An 11774-nucleotide genomic window follows, 5' to 3' on the forward strand; every position below is an offset into this window, starting at 1 on the left:
GCTAGATTCAAGAAAATTTTACTTTAATGAATTTTATATGACATAACAACCAACTCACACGACAAAAGATTCAGATATGCCGAATAAAAACATTAAATTTACCACAAAATCATTTAGAAAATATTATTGCGCGCTATAATTAGCCGGATGTCCAAGTTTCACTCTTCTTCATTTAAAGTCAGGAAAGTTATTTTTCAAGGCGAGTTTTGGAAATTTACGTCGTTCATTTTACATTGTCGGTAAGTGAAAGTTTGGTACGACTTGAGGTCGTAGCAAGTAGTTAAGAAAATCCAAAGCAAATGATTCTTTTATGTTACTCAGGGATGGTGACATATACGAGTTTTTTGTTTGATTTGAATGAAAAATTTCGCCGAAATCACAACTTGTAATTTGGGTAACTGTCCATTTACTAATAAAACAATATCACAACTAGAAACAAGGTTTAATTATAGAACTTTTGTTGTTGCAGGAAAAACATGATTGAAATAACGTGTAACGACCGTCTAGGAAAGAAGGTCAGAGTAAAGTGCAAGTATCCTATTATATGTATGGACCATGAATGGTGATTGAACAAGATATTTTTTATCAGATATTTCAATGTCTGTCAAATTTAATACTTAGAAATTGGTTGTTAGAATTGCATATTCCAACAAGTAGGGTTTAACTATGAAAAGAGTGAGTTCATAACCAACAGGCACTTGTTTAAACAGTTACTGCATTTCAAAGTAAAGAAACATGCAAGTACAGTATTTTAAATTTAATGAAAGACCACACAGTACGTCAATCCTTGACTTTCCGTCAGTCCTGATGACAAAATTGGAGATCTGAAGAAATTAGTTGCGGCACAGACTGGAACAAGATGGGAGAAGATTGTTCTCAAAAAATGGTAAGATTGATAAATAACTAAGAATTAATGATCTTCGTGAAAATAAAATGAAATGAGAAAATGAACAGTAAAAAAAAGCATTATAATATAAACTTAAAATAATATTTTCCAACAGAAAGGTTGCATTAATTGCTTTTTTCTGCCACAGCCAAAAGAGATCTTTTTTATGAACAGGATACGTGATTGATAAACCATACATTTCATTTTGTTAAAATGTGGATGATTTATTTAACCTACATAACATGTAAAATAAAAAGGAATTTGCTGTAACATAAACATTTATAACGGCAAGAAATGGTCAGTGATAAAAATGGAACCACCAAAATTGAAAATATGACTCCCATATCTTAATATTAAACATAACTGCTATTTTATTGAAATTTGTTTGTTGGAAATTTTATTTGTTGTAAATATGTTTTTATGTACTGTTATTTCAGGTACACTATTTTCAAAGACCATGTCACGTTAGCTGATTGTATCCTTTGCAGTGCTATAGGGGGTTTATATTTGAATATGATGTGCAATTTGAATATTTTTTCACCTTGTTACTGTGGTTGTTATATTGATATTTTTCAAAGGTTGGGAGCTGAACCCCTATTATGTTTCTTTTGTTGAAGAATTACTTAAAAATTGGTGCATTTTGCATGGACCTGATTTATTTTAGGTAATTTGTATAAGACACTTCATTCTAATGACATGATAACAAAGGTGATCCCATAGTTTCTCGACCATCTTCCTATGGAGACTTATGTGTGGATGATTCTCCGCTTTAAAACCTACTACCTTTGATGACTTAGATTGAAAGAGAGTACAGCAGTGATACAAATTAACTTTTTATGGATCCCGGCAATCCATATTTGTTCACTAAGAAAAAAAATAGAAAAACAGGTTAAATCCTTAACAGGTGTTTCAGATGAAATCAAAGATGGACAGAACTTGGAGTTGTATTATCAGTAAATCAGTCACATACAATTGTCATTTGAAGGACATCGTTTTCCATCATCATTCATCAGCTGAACCAAGGCACTCTCTTCACCAATGAGTCCTAGATTGGATCATATTTGTGTTTTCTGACTAAGAAAAAGTTTTGACTATATGGTGAATAATGACACTGAGCATTTACAAAACTGTAAATATGTCTGGATGCCTGGAAAGAAAGGAAAGATATCTACTGTAGATGTATATCTGTACCTCTTACAGATGACGCAAAATGCAGGTTTTCTTTTTCTTTATTTGCATCGTTGAATATGTAACAATCATCTCAATTGCTGAGATGCAAAAAGGGATGTTTAAAAGGCAAAATGGATTCAATAATGCTTAAAGCTTCAAAGCAGATGACATCTCTCCTTCCATGCAGTTTAGTTGTCTTTGATACTTGATCTGTATAACAAAGTATAACGAAGTCAGCGAAAAAACTTTATTAAATCATCTTGGACAAAAGTTTGAAAATGTGCAGATAAAAATTCATCTTGGAACATTTGACATTTGAGTTAAATTTGATATTTGAGTTTCATAAAACATAATACTGTGGATATAATAAATATTTAATGTTTACAAATATTTGTTTTGAGTGGTTATAAACAATTTTTTTGCTATGTAAATATGTACACAAAATGGCAGTTAATTGTAAAACTAACTTTTACTTGGAGTAACTTTTTAAAGGTGAATGTTGCGCCTCAACAATTTTAACTAATCTCACCTGATGCAATTGGCACAGCTAAGCCAGACGACGTCGTGCACTAAGCGTTTGGTCTTGACATCTGAAAAAAAATCTAAATCACAGTAACAATAATGTATGCATGTAATGCATTTAATAAATAGACATTTCGGCTACATCTGTTGTTCAACGGTGAAACGTTTTTTTTTCTCTTTTTTTATTTGTGAATTTACGCGTTCCACCATCTACATCCACGTTTTGATGTTAACCCTACCTACCTGGCTGACGTCACGTGGGAAGTGTGAATCACATTTGTTTGCTGTGAGCTGTGACAACTAGCCGGATCTCTGATCTTTGATAAGTTCGGTGCCAGCGTTCATATTTAAAAACGCTTCTTCTTACTTTCGCCATGGATTGAACAGTCGATGTTTCTGATGGGGTGCTCGTCGTCGAATTCGGCAAAAGTTGCTGAGCACGAGAAAAACTCAAAAGTGCCAGGTAAGAATAATAAGTAATACACCTGTATGGACTATGAAGTTTATCTTTCTGTTAAGAGGCACCGGCAGCCTTTGATAATAGGTCAGGTAAACGGCGCAGTATCTTTGTTAGGGGCTCGTTTATCACTGAAATTCATAGAATGAAAACGATCTATAATTTTGTATCGAAGAATGATTGGGAAACTTAGTTTCGTTTTGATCAGTGTAAGATAATTGAACTAGCCTTTGGGGTATCGATCTTGGGACATCAAAACTAACAAAAAACCCATATTTTTACAAGGGCAAGAGGATGCATTTTAACGAAAAAAATTGGCAAAGAGAGATATGAGTCATTTGAAGCATTTTTAACTTTCCAAATAGTAAAATATTAATTTTTTCAACCATTAAAGAAAAATCAGCGTTATTCAAAAATATTTTTTGGAAAATTGTTTAAGATAATACAATTTGTATTATATTAATGAAAAATTAAAGAAAAATCTTTATGTGCAATATGTTTTTTAAAAATGAAAGAATTATGTATAATTTGTTACAAAGTGAAACTAATACAGAGAATTGCATTTGATTTTTTTTTTTTTTTTGAAAGTAATGTGAAAACTTTTATGGGCAATTTCTTAGAATGTATTTGAAAGTGTTTTGTTTAAATATAGCATGCAATAATTGAAAGGAACGTATTATGCATCAAAAGACACCTGTGAAGTTGTAAAATCTATTGAACTGTTTTGTCCTGCATCACTTCAACCTGGTCTATTCAATGCCTTATTGTGTACTTAAGTTCACAGATCTCACAATTTAAACATTGGGGTACCCACAATCTCGACAGTATTTGCCTTCACCTTGATTTAACCCAAGTCCCAGAAAAAATGTCTGCTCAATTAAAAAAGAAAAAAACTGTGGGACTTAAGTGCATGACTTAACTAATTTTTTATTGATAACATTCTAGATTTTACTGTTTGTAAGGATGTCAAATTCCCAGTTGAAAAATTACGTACATCTATACACTTTTTAGACAACTTATTTCTCCACCGGTGACTAAGCTGAGTGAACTGTTACTTTCTTTCCTTGTATCAGCAGTTTATATCACACTTTGTGAGCAGCGACTCGTTATTTCAATACTCAGGAAATATATATGAAATACTTTCAGGTCACGTTAAGGCAGGATTTCTGAGAAATCTGTAATATAAACAGTAAAATCCTGTGTACCTTGTCTTAAGAATTGAACTGTCACTGTCAAAAATATTGTTTAGTTATTATGAATGTTATTTGAAGTACTTTAAGATGCCACGCACCTCATGCAAAATCATTAAAACCTTTGCAAAGTTTACCCATGCTGCAAGGGAAATTTATGAGTTGTCTACCAGGGTTCAAAATGAAACATAGATGAACTGGTAATTTGCTATATAATAAAAACTTCTGTGAAATAGGGGATTGCCAACAAATGCGCTGGCAGATAAGAGATATATTGGTTAGGATACGTATATATCTGTAAATCAGTCATGTGTGCAGGAAAAGTTGGTGCACACAGAAATCATGACTATTTTTCATCTCAAAGCTATAAATAAAAAAATCCCAACAATGTGTACAATTTGTGATAATTGCCACTGAAATCACTTTAGTTTGAACCCCTCCTTGCTACACATCTTTGTTAGGAAAGAAACAATTTAATATATAAACCACTTTGCCAAATACGTAATGTCTGTATTGGCTCCTCATTGTAGTAAAATTTCTATATTATGAGTATATTTAGTATATTTCCATAAAAAAATAACAAGACAAATTTACAAAGAGATAACTTTCTACTTGGTATCTAGATTTATATGGATTTTAAAATTTCTTCAGTTAAGAAATGGCCAGCAGACTGGTATGATTTTCTTTTTTGTTGACACATGCAGTATCAAGTGATGAAAATAAGTTGAGTTTATTCAGCATTAACTTAACATATCAGTGACAAATAGACACAGACTCTGAAGTGTGTCATAGGGGTAGTGCACTGTGGTCAACACCCAGCAAACATCTGCAGGGTTTGACCACAAAACCAGTACAAAATAATATTTAATCTTACTTATTGATCCTTTAAATTAACTACACTTCACCTAGTTTTTATTTCATTAGTTTTAGTCAGAGAATAGTCTCTTCCACCAGATTTGTTAATCTCTTAAGACAGTGTCAATTGATTCTGTGGAATAGCATCCTGGTGTAAACAGCGCAGTATTCAATGAGAGGGTGCCGTGGAAACGGGTAAACATTGACAGTGGTCCCTTTGTGCCCAAGGCTACTTTATGTTACCTGTTTCATATATTCTTGAACATGCCCCAGGATTTTCTGTGATAGATTTGATTACAGAAAAAATTACTGGGGTTAGATTAAAGTTAAGTGTGTCTGAGAAGTCTTTGTTGGAACACTGTAGTGAGAATTTTGTGTCGCCCTGCTTTCATTGTGCAAATTTTAAGTCCTGCATTCCCTGTAGAATGAAATGACGTCGTTGACTGAAAAGGCTTATATCATGTTTGTTTGCCAAGGTATTATCTCCATGTGCGAAATTTGCTTGCTCAAACAAATTAAAAATGGCTTCAGATCAATTACTGTGAAGATTAACCTCCTCCGGGATACCTTATCTTTAAGGTTGATGTTATGAGACACCTGTTAAAAGGGCATTTGTAAAATTGTTAGACAGGTTTATTAAGTGTCAATTAAATGTAGCTTAAAAGTTACCTGCTTACTTGTTTCCAGTCAGTCATTATTATACAGATTTGCCACATCTAGTAAGAACTTAACCTAACTTGATCCATGCCACACTTTGATTCTGTGAAGGTAAATGTATTCTTCCTGCATTTGACAGTGTCACTAATTTTTTTCCAATTCATACCTTAAAAATGATAAAACCCATCAAATAAAAGAAACAGATGTTGATTATTTCTTCTTCAGTGTTGGTTAGACAGGAGCAGTCAAAATTTCTGGCTAGACATTTAGAAGTAAATTATTTAATTGAAAATGGTATGAAACATTGAATCTGGACATTGGGAGAACTGCAGGTGTTGGGATGGGTGGAGCAATGATTCTTGAGTCTTCAGGAGAAAATTATTTTTTGAAAAAAATTAAATTTGGCTTGAAAACCCCAGATATAATACCTTTAAATAGAAGTTCTGATGCAAACAAAAAAGTATTTTAAGTAGGAATATAATGCTGTGATTAGAATGGCTTTTCAATAATCAATACTGTTTGCATTTGCGTTCTTTGTTTGACCAGTTTTATTCTCCGTTAAGCAGTAATAATGTGAACAATGCTTTTTGAAAAAAAAAACATTTTTTCATCATTAGTAAAGTTCATAAATAATCAATAGTGTGATAGAATTCTTAGTTAAAGGTTACTGAAATGGAAAAGTCAATATTCAAATACCAATACAAACTATTTAAAGACTTCCTATGTAAATTTTACCATTTTGTAAGTAATTGAAAGATAAAGCATGTAGGTTATTGAATATTTCCCCCCCAACTAAGTCTTTCACTGGGACTCACATACCCGGCCTGAATTTAGAGGGTTGCAGGAGTAAACAGATTAATTAAATTTACGTATTTTATTAAGTTGTTGATTTACACAGAACATATAATTGGTTTATAGCTTGGGACTTAATGGTTCACATATATTTGTAGAATACAAATTATTGATTAGGCTTCCTGGAATTGCATTAGCAGGTAATTGTTTTCAGGAATATTTGGAGAACCCTTTATAGATTCATTAGGTAATTGTTTTCTTTTTAGTTGACAGATACTGTTTGTTCATCTATGTTGGGATCTAAATCATTCATAGTAATTCCTGCATGCCATCATTTAAGTACTAGTGACAGGGAAAACTGTCAATACTGTTGTAGATAATTATCACACTGATGGCAAATTGATTTTTAAAGCAGAATCAGTTTATTTTCAAAGTTTGCACTTACATGAAAAAAACCTACCCTCTAACAGGCTGTGGAAAATATGTATACTCTTCTCTATGGGGATATCACAGATAGCCAAATGACCATCTTTTTATCTAAAGGCAGTTAGTTAGCTGAACTTTTCCTAAATATCCATATATATATGCCTATTTGTTCTGCTGACATTTGACTGTATGCGGGGACACAAGGCAGTTCATGATCGGCCACATCATAATGGCCTTGTGATGGGGTTTGCTGGTCTGAATTTAAACGGGTTTTTTTTTTGCGACAAATTAAATCTTATAGGTAAAGACCTTTCCTCAAATTCAATTACTGGACATGAATTGAGAAAAACCAAAGACTATAAAGAGGTCTATAAAGAAACAGTTAGTTTAGGCATCACATTTTATGACATGGTAAATTGAGCATTACGTTTAACAGCATGCTATAATAAGAAGGCATGGTGTGAGCCTATGTGACTTATCTGTGTTGACAACTTGTATGTGTAACATACCCTTACCTCTGTGCTTAAGCTTTCTAATTAGTTTTGCTTGTAAATTGATTAAACCTATCAGTGAATTTCCTTTTTCTACCCAATCAAAAAAGTATTCTCTAAAAATAACTGTACAATTCTAAAGTAGTACTTAAATATACAATATTAGAATGCAGAATTTTAAACCAAATAAGTAAGATCTCAATTTTTCTGTTTTAGACAAATTAATTGAAGAAAAACAGAGTAAATTAAAGGCAGAAGAAGAGGTGGCTGCCAGAACACTGAGAGGAGATTTATATCAAAAAGAGTCAGCAAGAAAAGCCAGGGAAAAGAAACTGCAAGAGAAAAGGAAAAAGACAGCATTTAATGCAGAGGTGAGATATTTTTTCAATTTGTCTCCTCTTTTTTTGTGTCTCTTAAAATAAACATCTCATCTTGTTACACATGAGTACTTAAAATTAGATGTCTCACACAAACAACAGCATAGTCTGGCATTGAAAAATAACGAAATACTTGGAGTGGCAAGAAAGAAGAGGGAAGCAATATTGATTGTAACATGTAACACTCCTCTCATTTATAAAATACAGCAGTTCTTGCACTCTGACACTTTAAACCCCAATCACACTTTTTGATAAAAAAAGTAACCAATGGATAAATATTTATTTATTTATTAAAAGTAGGGGCTTGTGATTTCATAGCATCTTGGCATTAGGGGGAAATGTTACATAAATCCATGCCATTGTTTGATGAAAATCTATCACTTCAATAGTTTCGAAAATATTTGGTTTTTAGATAAGAATCATTTAATAGGTCATTCATGCTTAAGCAGTGTTGATATAGTTGAAGTTATCAAAGTAGCCAAGTGAGCAACCCATGAGTCTCCATTTTAAAATCACAGATTTTGGACTTTGAGACAATTTTTATTCATTGAAAATCTACCAGATGTGCAGAAACAGTTATTTTCACCAAAGATATATATATATATATAAATATATATATATATTTAAACATTTTTATGTTTAAAAATAGTATGTTTGAAAAATATTGAAAAAAATTAAAAGGAAAAAACCGATAAGCTGCCTTTTGAATGCGAAAGTAGACCCATAGCAACCTTGGGCAGATTTGATAACCTTAAATGTGATAAAGAATCATGTGTAGATAATTTCATCAAAATGATAAACGACAAGAAGGGGAGATAACACACCTGTTGATATGAAAAAATGAAGGTTTTCATGATGATAGTACCTGGCTTCATGTTCAGATGTATTTCAATTTGAAATATCACTATAAATTTGACTGAAATTTAATTCATAGTCTGCAGCCTTTCCTGTGAAAATAGCATTCCATCCATTCACTTGGAGTGCATGCACTTGTTCTACCTGGCAGCACAGTCTAATACGGGAATATTATGTAATGGGTCAATACACTTAATACATAAGGGGCATGAGAATTAATACAGTATACATGGTTGGTTTTTAGAGCAAATGAACCTGTTCTCCTATTAATTGTTGGATAGTGTGTCCATGTTCTGTGTCAGGCTGACCTGGGTGGGGGTCTGAATGAGTTGTGATGGGTCACAGTGTTGGGTGTTGTGCAATGTCAGGGGTAAGCATTAAGTGTATCACAATATAAACAGTCAGCCAGTGCAGCTGAGCTTTTGTTAATGGTCTCAGTTAGTTTGTGGAACATTCTACAAAAAAAAAAAAAAAAAGGAACATTTGAGACATATCAGTGATGTGCCCATCTTGTGTAAGAATTGCATAATTTTGATTTGCCCCAAATTTGGGTGGACCCAGCTGGGGGCATAGGTACAGGGAGTACTGTATACACGTGCCCCTTCCTAAACACGCACGCTCTGGGCATGCACATCACACATGCACATACATACGCACACATTGCATGCATACTGCATGCATACATATCCATAGCTTTTTCTAAAAAAAAAAAAAAAAAAAAGATCCCCCCTCTTTCAAGACATTTTGTATTATGTAAGCGTTATAGATATGCCTGATATAAACAGTGAGGCTTTGGGATGAGTTAAGAATATTATATAATTGTTCATGGTGTTTTATTGGGTATGGCTACTAAAATATACATACCTGTACTTGCATGTAGTAACCTCAATCTTTTGTCAAAAAAGTTCTTGGTATGTGATACCTAGTTTGTTCAATGGGACTGACATTGAATGGCAAACAGTTATCACTTTGAAGTGTATGTTATTTCAGCAACTGGCAAAAGTGCAATTTGATATATTGTATAATCATATCTGATTTCTAATTTTTCCGGCAAAGAGGAAGTTATTCAGTCAAAACCACGAGCTATTCATTTTTGAATTGCAACATTTTTGAGTTGCTTAGACTGCCCCACAGCGAATGCTTTCAATTTATTTATATATAACATAAATATTGTGATACTTGTTTATAGACAATATTGCATATCCTTTGAAGTGTGTGATTTAAAATCTATAGTTAAGAATTCAAGGCGGGGTTATGGTATGGCTTGTGTTTACACCCGAGGGGGTGACTCTTTCCATAAACCCATTGATCAGCCATCACAAGGACATACAGGCTTAGTTCATTTATTATTGACTGTGTGATTTCATGCACACTGCTTTTGTGTTGATTTCGTAGGCTGTTGGAAAACTAGGATTGTTGGCTAGAGAAACAAGAAACGAGTAATATTGGCAGCATTGTTGTGATCCAAATTTAGGTCATGACCTAAAGGCTGATATTAGTATTGATTTTTTTAAAGAATTTGGTGATATAGTTTTCTTTTTTTTTTAATCTGTTCTTTTTCTGTGTCACTAAACAATGTCACACCACAAGAAAATAAAACAAAGAGAGATCGAGAGAGAGAGAGACCTCTAAATGAATGACAAGAATTGATGTGCTTAAAGTCACGTAAATTAGCACCACAAATTTTTAAATTCTAATTTAAAATTTTTTAAAGATTGAAATCCCTTCTTGTACCAGGTGATGTCAGACCGTGTCATGGAGGAGAAGGAGAGGTTGTCCTGGGTGTCATCAAGATCCAGAGCCACCTCCAGGGCCGGCTCACCTCCTGAGAAAAAGAGTAAGTTTGTGAAATGAGGAAAGTCCCATTATCCCATTTATCATAGACTATTTTGTCATGCTTATTACACGAGAGAAATTCAAAATTTGCCAATATTTCATCTGATACTTCCTGATATCTAAACAGCTAGTTCTGTTACTGAATCACATATTGATCTGTACAGTTGTCAGCTTCTCTGCCTTGAACGTTAATTGTTGCAGGATGTTCTTCATATCTAACAGTGAATCTGTCGTCCTTTCAGAGCATGTTACCTTCCCGGACCAAGTCAAGTTCAGTGGACCGGGGTCTTGTAGAATTTCCCCACTAGCACAGAGTAAAGATGTAGATAGGAATGTACAAGATGACAGGAGTGACACCACAGACACTGCGAGTTCAGTCACCGATGGTCAGGTGACCTGTATTATTCGCGTTGACGACACCAGTCAGTCCAGTCATCAAACACAGAACACAAAGAAAAGAAACCAAACTCTTTCCGAAAGGACAGAAAAGTTGAAAGATGAAAATTCAAATGATAGTTTTGTGCAAATTAATGGCTCTCTAGGGCATAAAAAACTACCTCCTATACTTCGTGGTGAAATGAAAGATGGCGCCACTATACACAGCAATTACAGACATGACAAGGTGCTTACACATTCTGGGCAAAGAAAAGACGCTGAGCAAGAATTGTCCAACCTTAGCACAGTGGAGGAATAATCTTTTCTCAATTTTGAATTGTAGATTAATATTTTTCACGTAAGTTGAAGAAAATGTTGGTTAGACAGTTATATTTGTGGCACTTCATGTACTTTGCAATCTTTTCACCTTAGACACAAAAACCTTCAGCTTCACTTTTGAAGAAATCTATTTATAATATGCAATATGAGAATAACGATACATTTAGTTTTATACTGTCAGCCGGTCTGACAAATACGTATTTTTAAAAAGTGAAAGAATGGTTAATGGTTATGTATGTTATTTATGACTGTGTAATCAGTGTAGATGCTACAAATGCCATCAGTGATATGATCTCTGTAATTGAAATTCAAATGATGACAACCGGGTTTAGACATAACAGTTAATATTTTACAGAGATACTGGATAGACTTATATTCTACATGTTGGGATAATTTTTTACGCCGTCCTGAATGACAACTATACTAAATGTTATAGTAATAAATATTGAAATGTTACGCTGTGTTTTATGAAGTTGGATGTTTTTCACTTGAAAATACGAGAAAATTATGACGAAGTGTGATCTTCTAAATTACCCCAATTTGACG

General features: G+C 33.3%; 2 protein-coding genes across 3 annotated transcripts; both read left to right on the plus strand.

The window, feature by feature from the left end:
- Positions 1–92: 92 nt before the first annotated feature.
- LOC147763235 (ubiquitin-like protein 5) lies at positions 93–3041 on the plus strand. 2 transcript variants are annotated; one of them, XM_087008171.1, is made up of 5 exons: positions 93–239; positions 470–562; positions 803–886; positions 1324–1361; positions 1800–3041. In XM_087008171.1, the coding sequence occupies exons 1-5, from the start codon at positions 148–150 to the stop codon at positions 1841–1843; spliced, it is 351 nt and encodes a 116-aa protein (XP_086864297.1). In that variant the 5' UTR covers positions 93–147; the 3' UTR covers positions 1844–3041. The 2 variants fall into 2 exon arrangements, with proteins under 2 accessions (XP_086864297.1, XP_086864298.1); XM_087008172.1 differs by having other exon boundaries at positions 96–239; positions 470–532.
- On the plus strand, positions 2870–11684 carry LOC106165825 (uncharacterized). Its single transcript, XM_013544181.2, has 4 exons — positions 2870–3041; positions 7663–7817; positions 10416–10515; positions 10757–11684. The coding sequence occupies exons 1-4, from the start codon at positions 2969–2971 to the stop codon at positions 11206–11208; spliced, it is 780 nt and encodes a 259-aa protein (XP_013399635.2). The 5' UTR covers positions 2870–2968; the 3' UTR covers positions 11209–11684.
- The last annotated feature ends 90 nt before the right edge of the window (positions 11685–11774 follow it).

Source organism: Lingula anatina, chromosome 3 (genome assembly GCF_051362555.1).
Source record: "Lingula anatina isolate TDL-2025a chromosome 3, LinAna3.0, whole genome shotgun sequence".
NCBI lineage: Eukaryota > Metazoa > Brachiopoda > Lingulata > Lingulida > Lingulidae > Lingula > Lingula anatina.